General features: G+C 66.4%; 1 protein-coding gene across 3 annotated transcripts; it reads right to left on the reverse strand.

The window, feature by feature from the left end:
- Positions 1-102: 102 nt before the first annotated feature.
- LZTR1 (leucine zipper like transcription regulator 1) lies at positions 103-13294 on the reverse strand. 3 transcript variants are annotated; one of them, XM_027566066.1, is made up of 21 exons: positions 12702-13294; positions 11832-11894; positions 9351-9407; positions 7678-7757; positions 7262-7370; positions 6497-6628; positions 5894-5951; positions 5456-5595; positions 4945-5146; positions 4405-4560; positions 3891-4001; positions 3684-3776; positions 3519-3599; positions 3267-3432; positions 2975-3144; positions 2726-2882; positions 2070-2196; positions 1849-1998; positions 1271-1376; positions 1111-1191; positions 103-885 (listed from the first exon to the last, which is right to left on the reverse strand). In XM_027566066.1, the coding sequence occupies exons 3-21, from the start codon at positions 9398-9400 to the stop codon at positions 769-771; spliced, it is 2286 nt and encodes a 761-aa protein (XP_027421867.1). In that variant the 5' UTR covers positions 9401-9407; positions 11832-11894; positions 12702-13294; the 3' UTR covers positions 103-768. The 3 variants fall into 3 exon arrangements, with proteins under 3 accessions (XP_027421867.1, XP_027421866.1, XP_027421865.1); XM_027566065.1 differs by lacking the exon at positions 12702-13294 and adding an exon at positions 12328-12605 and having other exon boundaries at positions 6497-6580; XM_027566064.1 differs by lacking the exon at positions 12702-13294 and adding an exon at positions 12328-12557.
- Between the last annotated feature and the right edge of the window lie 51 nt (positions 13295-13345).

Below are 13345 nucleotides of genomic sequence, written 5' to 3' on the forward strand. Positions count from 1 at the left end.
TGAGTGAACAGAGAGCCACGCAAGGCTGGTGTGTCCTGAGCCCTCGGGCCGCCTGGCCTAGCCTGGCCTTGGGAGGACTGTGCGACGAGCTGTGGGTGCAGGTAGCGTTGCTGTGGCTTTAATGGAGGCAAGCCTATTGACAATAAATAGGGGGACAAGCGGGGACCTGGCACGTCTCTGACTTCCGGGACACCCAGGGCCCCGACGTGCACCTGCGCCGGGGGGCCTGGCTGTCCGGAGATGCTGACCCCTCCGGCTGGGAGCTGAGCTCAGAGCCCTTCCCGCCTCACAATTCATCCGGAGTTGGACTCCACCTGCCCAAGCTCTGGGTGGCAGGACAGGACCCTTACACCGACCTTGATGAGGGTTGGGGGTTGCTGTACGGCCCACATCAAGGCGTCTTGGCAACGTGACCCATGGCTTGGCAGGAGGCACAAGCCATGCTGGGTCCCTGCAAGACGGTAGGGGACCCAAAGCCAGTTCCCTGACAGGCTCCTTGCCCCTCTGGGCCCTGGCCAGGCCCTTCCTCCTGTGGAGTCCTCACCATTGAGGCCTGGCATCCCACCCTGGGAGAGGCTGCAAGCCAGAGACCTGCTTCACTGTCCGTTTCCTGGGGGACGTGTATCCTCAGCAATGAGATGGGGGGTTTGGGACACCCCCGTGTCCACTCAGCTCCCTTCGGGAGGCTCTGGACACTGGACCCCTAAGCTGCAGGCCCAAGTGTGACCGGCACGGTCTGCAGCGGGCAGGGCAGCATCATTTGGGCCCTCATATGTCGGCCCCCAGCTCTGCACACTGCTTGTCTGAGATGTGGGAGGCCAGCGAATCGATGATGTCCAGCAGCAGCTGCTGGCTCAGCGAGCGCAGCGTGGGCAGCTTGGAAACCTGCGGAGGCAACCAGAGGCCAGAGGATAGAACCAGGTTCTCCCTTCTGCCCCGGGCCAGGCAACCGCGGTCTTCTGGGGGGCGGGGAGCGGCCAGCGGGTGGACCTCTCCGTCTGGTTACCCCAAGTGCCCACTGCTTCAGGGGGCCAGCCTCCAGCCCCCTGCACCCCACCCAGGCCTGGCTACCGACGGGAGTGCGCCCTGCAGGCAGGGCGGAGCCCTGACCTTGGTGAACTGGTGCACGATGATGTGCAGGCAGTGCCGCTTCATGTCCAGGGCCTGCGTCTTGTCCGCCGCCTCCAGGATCTGCAACAGCGGGCTCCCTGAGGCGCTGCCCCGGCCGCCCGCCCCGCCCCCGCCCGGACGCGGAGGGCCAGGGCCACACCTGTAGCACGTTCTGCACCGTCACGTTCATCTCCAGGTTCTGCTTGCAGTAGGCCTGCAGCCGGTTGTTGTAGAAGCCGTAGTAGTAGGGCGCCGAGAACAGGTAGCTGGGGGCTGGTTAAGGAGCCGCCGGCCAAGCGAGCCTGCCTCCCCTCCACCCTGAGCCTGGGCTGCCCCGCCTCAGCGCAGGAGGGGCCTGCCCACCACCAGGACGCGGGGCTCCCATCCAGGCAGGGCAGACCTGCCCTCTGCCTGGGCTCTGAACCACTTGGGGGTCCGGGGCCCAATTCAGGATCCAAAGAACACCCGAGGCTCCTCTCCCAAGGAAAGTCCCCCACGCACCTGCAGACCCATCCTCGCCCTCCCCTGCACCGACCAGCACGGAGCAGACATGGCTGGGAGCCACGTGTCCTCGAAGCCCCCCATCCCTCCTGGCTGCAGACCCCTCTGAGCTGGACCGACTGCTCCAGAGAGCTCAGGGGAGACGGGGCCACCAAGAATCCTTGGGAAACCGCCCAGCCCCTGGCTGGCGGGGTCCAAGGCTGCCGGGCGTGGCCGGAAGCCCTGAGGCTAGGATGCAGGGAGTCCTCGGGCGGCATGTTGACCTCGCCATAGTAGATGTAGCGCAGCATGGACTCGAAGGCCTGCCTGCTGGGCACCATCTCCCCAATGGAGATGTTCACCTGGCCGTCCTCGGGCATGAAGGACCGGAACATGGCCTCGAAGTAGCTGCGGGCGGCAGGCAGCCTCAGCAAGGCAGCCAGCGCCCGACCCGAGCCCACGCGCCACACCCCACCCACCTGGAGCGGGCGGCCAGGATGGCCTTGTGGGCTGGCCGCGGGTGCCCGTCCAGCAGGAGGGTGATGTCGCAGAACTCCGCGCCCGCGCCCTCCAAGTATGCCTTCATGTCCTGGATCAGAGACGTGCCTGGGGGCGTAGAGGGAGCCTGTTAGAGGGCTGCTCCTGACTTAGGGCTTGATACCCGCCCCCTGGGCATCTGGCACGTGGCCTTGCTCCCCCCAACAAGCCCCTCCCCCTGCTTTGGCCCTTGGGGCTCCACCCCCACCCGCAGCCCGGCCTCCTCTCTGACTTGGCCCCCGGAGCCCGCCCCGCCCCTGTGCTGTGTCACCTGGAGCCTAAGGTCCCTTCCCGGCTCGGTGGGGACAGGAGAAGGAGGCACCGAGCATCTGAGGGCCGCGCCCACCCCTCATCAGGCCCCAGACCTGGGCGCACCTGGAAGAAAAGCTGACCCACTAAAGATAGACCCCAGGCCTGGCGCCCCGGTCAGGGCAGCAGCTGCCAGCAAGGGCCCATGTGTCCCCGGGAACGCCCCCGGAGGTGCAGCCCTGGCGCCCAGCCCACCTGGCGGGGCTCCGCCTTGCCTGAGCATGAGTCGCCCGCGGTTGGACCCTGTGCCCAAGGTGCCCTCTGCCCTCAGAAGAGGCGGGCTCCCTACCGATGTCCACAGGCTGGTCGGAGGGGGCGCGGGGCGGCGGCTGCTGCTTCCGCCGCACAATCTCCACGATCAGAGGGGAGGAGAGGCGCTCGAATTCCTTCATCATGATCACCTGGTTGAAGTGCGACTCCTTCACCACGAAGTTCAGGCAGTGCTCCTGCACACAGGCGGTGGGCCCCGGTCAGGACCCCCGGCCGGGCCGCAGCGGGAGGGGCGGGGGCGGGGGCCGTCGGGGGACCCTGGCGGTACCTTGAGCTGGCCCAGCTGCAGCCGGGCGGCGCTCTCGCACACGACCAGCACGTTCTGCAGGTCCACCGAGGCCTCGATGTACTGGCGACACAGCTGCTCTAGGCGGCAGAGCTGGAAGCCCAGCGCGAGCTTGTACACGTCCATGATGAGCAGCACGTCCTCCACGTGACCTGCGCCCCCAGAGCCCCCGTGAGCCTTGGGCCGCGCGGGGGAACTGGGCCTGGGAGCCAGCGGCCGCCCCGCCTGCCCACCGGGGCCCGCCCACCGGGCCCCCCCGCCGCGGCGCGCCGACCTTTCCGCGGGTACTGGATCTTGTCGGTGTAGAGGAACTGCATGAGAACCTCGAACGGCCGCGCCTCCGCTTCGCGGATGGCCACGCGCAGCAGGGCCGGCCGGGCCGCTCCTGCAGCAGCCGCGGGGCCCTCCCTGGGCGCCGGGGCCGCCTCCTCCTCCAGTTTCTGTAGGCAGAGGAAGAGGGCTCAGGGCGCCACGGAAGCGGCAGGCGGGCCGGGGCAGGGGTGCCGCGGGGCGCGCGCGGCCTCACCCGCGCCTGCGCGATCTTCCTGCGGAGCCAGCGGCTGCGCGCCGTGACGATGGCCACGTGGCCCTGCACGCGCTCCTCCTTCTGCGGGGAGAGGCAGGGCTCGGTGGGGGGCGAGGGCCCGGGGCAGGGGCCGCTGGCGGGCACGGGCAGGGTGGGGGCACCCACCTCGCCCAGCACGAACTCCACGTCGCAGAACTGGCGGCTCTCCCACAGCCGCCCGTAGTCTTCGTGCAGCGTGCACTTGGGGTAGCAGGAGAACTGCGAGCAGAGACCCCGCTGCTGGCCGGCGCGGCGCAGCCCGCCGTCCCGGCCCACGAGCGCCCGCCCCCACCCCGGCCTCGGCGTCGGGGCTCTCCGCGGCAGGCCACCCACCTGGAACCTGTACATCTCCCCGCTTCGGATGTTGTTGTCCACTGTGCCCCCGAAGATGTACATGGCGTCTGAGATGACGGCGGCCGCGTGGAAGAGTCTTCCGCTGGGCAGCTGCGTGGAGAGGGGTCAGTCAGCGTAAGGGAGGGGAAGGCCGGGAGGTGTCCGGTGGCGGGGCTGCCTGAGGCCCCGCGCCGGCCAGGCTGTAAACGAGGACGGCACCTGTGGCCTGGAAGAGCAGGGGATCACAGGACAGGAGACCAGACGCCCCCCTCCCCAGAAAAACCACGTGTGGGGGGAGGTGGGGCCTGTGTGCGCAGAAGGGAAGGGTAGGCCTTGTGCCCCGCGAGGCGGCGCCAGGCGCCACGTGCTGCACTCCTGCGGCCCGGCCAGGGGGCGTGGGCTCCGGGCCTCCCCTCACTTGCTGGGTGACCCCCGAGCCTCTGCCTCCTGACCACACCACCGGCTCCAGGGCGTGAGTGGGGGGTGGGGGAACCACGAGGGTGCCGGGCCTCACCTCTGAGGCAGGCAGAGAGGGCTGCCTGGAGGTGGTGCTGCCGAAGTCCAGGCCGAACACGTCCCGGGACTTCTTGCAGCCGGCCCGCTCCTCGGAGCCAGGAGCGGGCACCTCCTCGGAAGCAGACGCTCGCTCTGGCATCTCGGCCCCGCCTACCTGGGGGTGATAGGTGCGAGCAGAGGCCCTCAGCAAGGGCTGGGCCGGCGGCGGAAGGCCGCTGCTGGCCTCACCCAGCATGCAGATGCTGGGTGCTGGGTGCTGGGGCCACAGCGTGGGTGTAGGAGGGGCCGGAAAACTGGGGGCTCCCCCGGCATGGCGGAGACGGGATCCAGGCCTCGTTCATGCGCACATCCCGGGAACGTGCTCGGCACGGCGCATGCACAGCGCTGCCACGTGTTACCCGCAGGTGCTCAGTGGAGGGCAGAGGGCTGGGCCGGCGGTGTCTGGGGCCGAGGGCCCTGGGCATCCCAGCCTCGCTCCTGCTGGCCGCCTGGAGCTCCCGGCTTTGGCCTCAGCCTCCGGTGGGCCAGCCGCGCTCACCTCGCTATCCGAGCTGGGCTGGATGACCTCCCAGGTCTGGAAGTCCACGTCGTAGCAGTGCAGCTCGTTGGGGAGGGTGTTGTCAGCAGCGCCCCCGAACACATAGAGGTGGCGGTCAAAGGCCACCATGGTGTGTCCGTAGCGCCGCTGCGGGGGCGGCGGGGAGCCCCGGAGCAGGTGCTCGGTGGGGATGCGTGTCCACCTGCGGGGCGTGTGACCACCCATGGAGCGGCGGCTCCGCCTGGGCTCTGAGCCCCCGCCCCAGTCCACCCTGGCGCCAGCCCCGTCTGGCCCCTCGGGACCACCGCGGGGTCCGCCTCAGCCTCAATCCCCCATAGAGCAGGCAGCAGGGGAGGGCTAGGGGCAGCTGTCCTCACGCTGGGACCCAGAGGAGCCCATCCAGGCTGCGCAGGGGCCTGCGCCAAGGTGGCCGGCTGCGTGTGCGGCCCACAGGGCAGCCCCTGGCGCAGGTGTGGAGCGCTGACGGGGGCTCCACCCACAGGGCACTCACGTCTGGTCCTTGAACTCGAACTGGAAGAGGTTGTTGGTTATCTTGGCCCCACTCTGGCCCGAGAAGACGAACATCCTGTCCCTGCACACGGCTGCGGGGAAGTTGCAGCAGGAGGGCGGGATCTCGCCGCTCTGGGCCACCTGCATGGTGCGGAGGCCGCTCAGCCCTGCACCCGGCCCGGGCCACTGAGCTGCGGCTACGCTCACCCCGAGGAGTCACAGTCCACATCTGAGCAACAGCTTAAAGCCCCCACGTGAACGGGCCCAGGGTCAACAGTTGGGGTGAAGCCCTCACGACAGGGGCAGCAGGGCAGCGGGCGGACAGACCACCCCGGACCCCAGCAGCGGTCGCCCCCATTGTGCCCAAGGAAGGATGCACTGTCCCCAGCTTCGGAAGCCGCAGGCTCGGCGTGGCCGCCTCCCGCCCCACGCCCCTCACCTCCTCCCAGCACGTGAGCTCCCGGTCCTGGAGGCCGATGGTCCACATGTCGTTCAACCTGCATCAGGACAGAGGGGGCGGGACCCCGCAGCTGGGCTGGTGGTCAGGGTGGGCCTGGGCCTGGCTGGGACAGAAGGCCCAGGAGGGAATCTGACCGGGGACTACAGAGTGGTCTCGGGGTGGGGGCTTTGGCTGGGGGCTGCCCCAACACTCCTGGGGCCACCATGAAGCCTGTGGCACTCGGGGCTTCTGGAACTGGCTGGGGTCCTTGGTGTTTTTGCAGTCAGAACACAGCAATGTCAACGCTCCACAACAGGAAGGCGCCTGCTTCCCCCGCTCTGAGCTCCGAGGACACCAGCTACGGTCCTGAACATGCTTGACCAGCAGCCCAGACGTGGGGGGCCCACCACGCCTTCAGTCATCCCAGGAGTTTCAGGGGAGCTGGCACCTGTCCCTGGTGGGGGTCTGGTGGGGGGCCTCCACTCAGCAGCTTTCCCCAAGCCCCATCCACACACCCACCCTCCTGAGAAACCCAGCTCCCACCCCCTCCCCGGGGCAGGAGGGCCGCTCTGTCCCCCGGTGCGTCTCCGGGCCGCGGCCTACCTGGCGTTGCCGTCATAGCCCGCGAAGATCCACAGCTTGTCGCTATACACCGTGGCACCGTGGGCCGAGCGGGCGACTGGCAGCCTGGGGCGAGTGGAGGGCAGGGCTGGGGGCACCCTGGGCAGAGCTGAGCTGCACAGCCCCACACAGCCCGGGTCCCAGCCCTGTGAGCCCCACCGCCCTGGGGCGGCCATGCCCACACCCGCTGACCCGGGCTGCTGGGAATAAGGGACTGGCAGAGTCTGAGCCCGCGAGGCCAGGGCACTGGACGAGGAGTCACACGTCCAAGGGCACAGAGCCCCCTCCAAGCCCCCGCCTGGTATCGAGGGGGTGCCTGTGAAGCAGGGTCAGAGAAGCGCCATCCGCAGAACACTGGGTCCTCTACCCTCTGGAGGGATCTACGGGAGCTAAGAGCCAGGGACGCATAAACGGGGCCGGCTGGCAGCTGACACGGACTCCCAGCTCGGGCCGCTGTGTGCCCTCTCTCAGGCTGCGGGCTCCTCATCTAGCTTTTAAAGTCTTCGCTGGATTTATCATAACACTGCTTCTGTTTTGTGCTTCCGTCCTTTGGCCGAGGCAAGTGGGATCGTAGCTCCCTGACCAGGGTTCGAACCCACACCCCCTGCCTTGGAAGGCGGAGTCTTAACCCCTGGGCCGTCATGGAAGGCCCCTTCATCTGTAACCCCACAGAGGCCAGTCCAGGCCGGCCACCCCCCAAGACCCAGCATGGCAGCCCGTACAACCCCAAGGTCTCAGCAGTCTCACCGTCCTTCAATTTTCCACTCTGTCCACTGGCCAGTTGCAAACTTGTATTCAAAGAGGTCGTTTTTGTTCTTCAGGTTTGAGTTGGAGTAAATGTCGCCAGTGTAGCCCCCTGTAAAGAGAGCAAGGAGCCCTCAAAGGCCAAGGTGTCAGTTTAATCTGCAAACCCAGGGGGCGGGGGCGGGATCTGCCCTCGGTCAGCGTGTCCCCCAGGATCCCTGCAGCCCATCAGCTCCTGCTCAAGGCTCTGGGGACAGCAGCCGGGCCACAGAGGCAGACGGTGCCCCCCTGGAGATCAGGACGGTCGGGGGAGGGGCCCCCGAGAGGCCCCCGACCCAGCACATGCGCTGGAGGACGGGGCACAGAGAGGCTGGCCCAGCACAGCCCGGGGCCGAGGCTCGATGGGAGGCGCCTCTCACCGAAGACGAACATGCTGCTCCCGTAGACCACGGCAGAGTGGTGGTAGCGGGGGGCCGGAGGGGTCCCAGTGGTGAAGGCCCTGGGTGGGGGAAGGGGCATCAGCTGTCAGCGCGGGCAGCCCCATCACCCCCAAACTGCCCTCTACCTTCTTCCGATAGAAGCCTTAAAAAATGCCAACTAAGGAAAAAACAAGCAAGCACTAGACCTAACATGTAGCCCCTCTGCCAGAGACCGCCGTCCACAGCCGGGGTGTGCACCTCCCCGCCTTCCCCACAATTACGCCTCTGGGAATTTTCTGTAACTTCTCTATGCCCAACTCAGTGAACACGAATCTGAGCAAACTCCAAGAGACAGTGGGCTTCCTTGGTGGCTCAGCGGTAAAGTATCCGCCTGCAATGCGGCCCAGGAGCCAGCTGCAGGAAACCCAGGTTCGATCCTGGGGTCGGGAAGATGCCCTGTAGGAGGAGATGGCAACCCACTCCAGTCTTCTTGCCTGGAGAATCCCATGGACAGAGGAGCCTGGCTGCTACAGTTCACGGGGTCACAGAGAGTCGGACACGACTGAAGTGATGTAGCACAAAACCGCATCAGGAGACAGTTGAGGACAGGGAAGCCTGGCATGCAGCCTATGGCACTGCCAAGAGTCAGACTGGACTGAGCAGAGTGGGATCACGAGTTGGCATCCTGGCCACTCTGGAACCATCCCCTGCTGTGGCCCCAGGCTGCAGGTGTCCATGGGACTTATTCACGGAATTATATACCCATTTATATTGCTTTCCTGGGGCTGCTCCTTTTCAGACTTTTAACCGAAGCAATTTTTAACCATGAATTCAAAGTCTTGAGAGTGATTTTCCAGTTCATCCATAACTCTTGGACACAGGTTACAATCAAGCGTGAGAGAAACATCACACAAACTGAAGTGACCCCAGCGCCACCCGGGGGTCTGGGCAGGGTGCCGCTGCAACTCCCGGGCCCAGACATCCTCCTCTGTCAAAGGTGGGGGTGGTGAGACACCCCTGCCCCCGCGGAAGGCAGGGCCCAGAGCTGCTGCAGAGGCTGGCAGCGGGCACAGCTCGGGAGGAAGCCCAACACTTCCTAGCCCCGGGACCTTTTCCTCCCCTCAGATGGGAGCTGCCCCCACCGGGGCTGGACTGGAGCAGAAGGGGACAAACATCCAGAGCTCAGAGAGGGCAGGTGTCTTGCCCAAGACCACACAGCAGGTGAAGGACCCAGGACCTGCAGGCTGCCCACTGCCCGTGCAGGGCCTCCTGGAATGGGATGGGCCCGGGGGAAGGGAGGGTGGGGGGCAGCTGCTGGTCGGCCCCTGTAGTGGCGGAGACCATCCTGGAAAGACCCGTCAGCTCACGGCCCCCCAGTCGGCTCCCACAGCAGCCCCTGGCCTGGGAGATGGACCTGGTGGTGGAACAGCTCTCCTGAAGCAGAGTCTAAGGACCCACAACTGGGTCAAACAGATCCCTTAAAATCACAGGATTCGGAAAAACCAATCTCAGCCATAGCCCAGAAAAGAAAGTCAGGAAGTAGAAAGAAGAGAGAAGGCCGCCAGGGGTCACTAAGAGAGGGCCGGGTGCGGTCATCAACTGCTCGAAGCATCTCTAGCTCTGCCTGCACGGGACCCGGACAGGGGTGCTCCGTGTCTGGCCGGGGCGCCCACCTGCACCAGGAGCAGTCCTTCACGTCGAAACGCAGGAGGTCGTTGAGCATCGTCTTCCTGAAAGACAGCGGGGACCGGGGGATGGACACTGAGCCAGGGGTGGGGCAGCTGATTGAGAGGCTCGGCCAGGGCGACCAGCTGATGCTCAAGGGCCCAGAGACGGGACCCCAAAGGGAGCTCCCCGTGGATGCGGGACCCAGGGCCGCCATGGAGGCGGGGCCAGCCTGCCTGGTTCCAGGCACCTTGTGCCTCCCCAGCCACCCCACTCCCGCTCCCAGGCCGCAGAGGGTCAGGGAGGCCTCTTGCCTTCTCTCTCTTCCTGTCGCCTCTTTATCGCAGAGCCAAGGTAATAACCACATTCAAGATACAATAAAGCACAAAGCAGATCCACAGGCCACCTAACAACGCCCCACGTTACCCCCCAGCCCTCATAGTGAGAGCAAGAAGGGGTTCCACCCAAGAAGGGCCCAGCGCCCCTGCCCGTGGGCCGGGCCTGTGCCCCCGCTCCCTCTCCAAGAAGCAGCCTGGGCGACCACAGGGCCTGAGGCCACGCCCCACGGGCGGAGAAGCAGAGCAGACCGGGGCCCCGCCCTCACCCTGCACACCCCTCTGAGCTGGAGGAGCCACCTTTGCCTGTTTACAAAGTTACAACTCGAACGAGACAAATCCTTCTCTTAGTGTCTCGTTGCAGAGAAAATGTTTCTGCTTCCGGCTACACAGCTGTCACCCAAAGGCTGTGTCCCGGGCACAGGGCGGGGGACTCATCACCCCCAGCCCTGCGCTGGCCACTAGGCCTTTTCTGGCTCAGGAGGTCTCCTTCAGGCTGCAGTAAACCCCTGGGGATGGATGCCTCTTCCTCAGTTCATTCCCGGAAATGACACACATGTATTGAATCGTCAGCCCTGGGCCAGAGCTCCAGCCTTGGCCGAGGAGACAGATGGCAAACATCTGGGTGCTCTGAGGACCAGTGGAGCCCGTAAGAGGCGCAGAAGTGGAGGGGAGGCCACCAGCTAGTCCAGTTGGTCTGAGGGGTGGTGGGGGAGGCCTCAATCCCAGGAGATTTAGAGGAAGGGGAGGGAGGGTGGGAAGCAGGGAGGCAGTGGGAGGGTCCTCACGTGCCATCAAGACACAGCGAGGCAGAGTGTCCAGTGCCGCACAGGCAAGAGCAGGGGAGCTGTGGGCACAGGTGTGCCGGGTCTCACACACTGCCAGGAAGGCGTGCGCCTTGCCCCAAAGAGAGGGGGCCATGCGGGGTTATGAGCCGAGAAGGAACGTGCTCCAGATGGCTGCACATGGGCAGAGAGGCTGGAAGCCAGGGGTCATGCCTAGGAGACCCTTCTCCCCAGTGTGCAGGCCCCACGGAGGGATCCTGTGGGACCGCGGCCGCAGCCCGTCAGAGGCCAGGCCTGCCTGAGCTACAGGCCGGTCTGTGGCGGAGAGGGGCGGACAGCTCAAGGGCAGGATCGGTCTGTGCCCACAGCTCCCCTGCCCCACAGGGACACCTGTGTCCTGGGCCCTGACAGCCCGGGGCTCACTGACCCTCAGGAGCACCTTTCAAAAGCAAGGCGGAGGCTCACCGCCTTCGACAGAGGAGATCCGGGGGCAGTGGAGGGTTGAAGCCACCTTCTCAAAGCCACCAAGCTGACCTCAACCGAGCCCCGTGTGTCCAGGAACCCAACTTCAGCCTCACACTCAGCTGGCTCCCAGCCCTCCAGAGCCCCGAGGGGCCATCCCTGGCCTCTCCTGTGTACATCTGGGGTGGACGCGGCAGGGAAGCCCAGCAGACTCCAGGCAGCACAGTTCTGCCACACTGATCCCTCTGCTCCAGACTCTTCCTCGTTGGCCTGGCTCACTTCTCTCCAGGGAGGCTGAGCAAACTTCACAGCCCTCTCCTGGTGCACAATAAGCCTTCCGGCCTGCTGTGCTGCGCTTGGTGGGGCCCCGCCCTTGCTAAGACAGCTCGGTGCCTCCGGGGAGATGCAGCTCCTGGAGGAACCAGGCCAGCAGCAGGACGCGGCCGCAAAGACCAAGGGCCACCTTGGCAGCTGCAGCTGCTTCACGGAAGGAACCAGCCACCACTGAACCAGGAACTGTCGTGGGGTGGAGATGGGCCACCGGGAAAGGCTGTTTGCCAGGCACGTGCAGCGAAACGTAGGGAAACCCTTGAGCAAGTGAGAGATGCGGGAAGGCAGGAAATCTGCGTCCTCCCAACCCTGTCAGCCGCCCACGTGAGGCACGGGGAAGGAGGAGCGCCTGGCCGAGGCACCGGCCAGGGCAGACGTGTCTCCTTCAAGGCTGAGTCCACTCATGCGGAAAGACAGAGCCGGTTCCCTGACCTGAGTGTGTGCTCCCCACAGCTGAGGGAGCCTCACGGATTCGGCAGCCCGGGCCCAGGGCTTAGCTAACACCTGGAAGAGTGTCAGTGGAGCTGCAGAGACCAAGTCCCCACCACCCCACTCCTCCCTTGAAACCCAGACTCACCCGTTGTCTCCACCAAACACATAGATGGCATCTTTATAGGCTACCACCGTGTGCTTGCTGCGCCTGGAGAGAGGGGGCAGGCGGCCGTCAGGCCAGGACCCTCCTGGGGGGCACCCGCCAGCCAGACTCGGCACGGGGGGCTGCCACCTAAGTCGGATAACAACCCTCCTCCCCAAGATCGGTGGAGACTCCCAAGCTCCAGCAGCACCCCCAAAGGGCTCCGAGCGTGGAGACCCCTGACTCTCCCACCCCACTGCGGAGCCCCGGGGCTCCAGCTCCACGCCCACAAACACAACGTGACCGTAGTCCGCAGCCCCGGGCACTGTGCTCGGGGATCCCCCCAGAAGCCCCTTCCCCTAAGCCTGATCACCAACCCCCCAGCCCCCCAAATACTACCGCGTCGGGCCCCGGGACAGCGCAACCCGGCCTCGCCCCTGTGCCGCGCCAGAGACCCGCTCGGACACCCCCGTCCCCGGGACCCCCCGCCCCGCCGTACCGGGCCCCCACGAACTCGTCGCAGGGCGGGAGGCGTCGCCAACGATGCACGGTCTCAAAGGGCCCGAAATTGAGCGTCAGGTACTCGACGCTGTCCGAGCAGCTGTGGTCAAAGTCCACGCTCGGGGCCACCTTGGACCGCGCGCCGCCGGCCAGCGCCCCGGCCCCGATCGGGCCGCCCGAGCCGCCCGGCCCCGCCATGCCGAGTCCTCGGCCGATGGGACCCGGGGGCTGCGGGACGCGCGGCCGCCGCCCCGAGCCGCCCCCGCGGAACTACATTTCCCGGCGAGCACTGCGCCGGCCTCCGGCGAGCACTTCCGAGTTCCGGCGAGCACTTCCGAGTTCCGCCGCGCACCTCCGGGTTCAGCCGCGCACCTCCGGGTTCAGCCGCGCACTTCCGGCCGGCGCCGTCCTCACTCTTGGGCGAGTCTCGGATGGACTCTACCTGCTGGCCTGCGGGGCGAGCTCATGGTGGTCTCCCCAGAAATGTTTTCCGCGGCGCGCCGTACCCACTCAGCCCCCGCTCCAGAGTGCGTGGACCCGGCAGCTGCCCCGCCCGGCCCGCATGTCCCCGGCGCGGCTCCCGGCATGCCCTGTGCGCGTGGCTCCTTCGCGATTGTCCGCCGCGCCCGGAATCCCGAACGGAAGGGTTCCGGGCTCGCAGCGGCCCCCGTGGTCCCCGCGGCAGTCCCATTCCTGTTGGGTCCCCGGCCCGGCCCTCTTCATCTCCGCTCCCCTTGGCCTTCCTTCTCGTTGCGAGGCAGCGTGGCGCGGAGGCTCTGGGTTCTCGGTCCTACTCTAGGCAGAGCCTCAGCTGCTTCATCTGCGAAATGGGCATTCAGGAAGCTTAGGTTGCCCCGAGACCCAGTCCTCGGCCCTAATGTGGTCAGCGCCGCGGAACTGCCAAGCGCGAGCTGCCTTTGCCCTCTGAAGACGCACCTCCTGTCTCAAACCCTTGGCACACGTGCTGTCGCCTCTACCTGCAGTGCCCCTCCTTCAAAATCCAGAGCCAGGACTTT

This window comes from Bos indicus x Bos taurus, chromosome 17 (genome assembly GCF_003369695.1).
Source record: "Bos indicus x Bos taurus breed Angus x Brahman F1 hybrid chromosome 17, Bos_hybrid_MaternalHap_v2.0, whole genome shotgun sequence".
In the NCBI taxonomy this organism is placed as follows: Eukaryota; Metazoa; Chordata; class Mammalia; order Artiodactyla; family Bovidae; genus Bos; species Bos indicus x Bos taurus.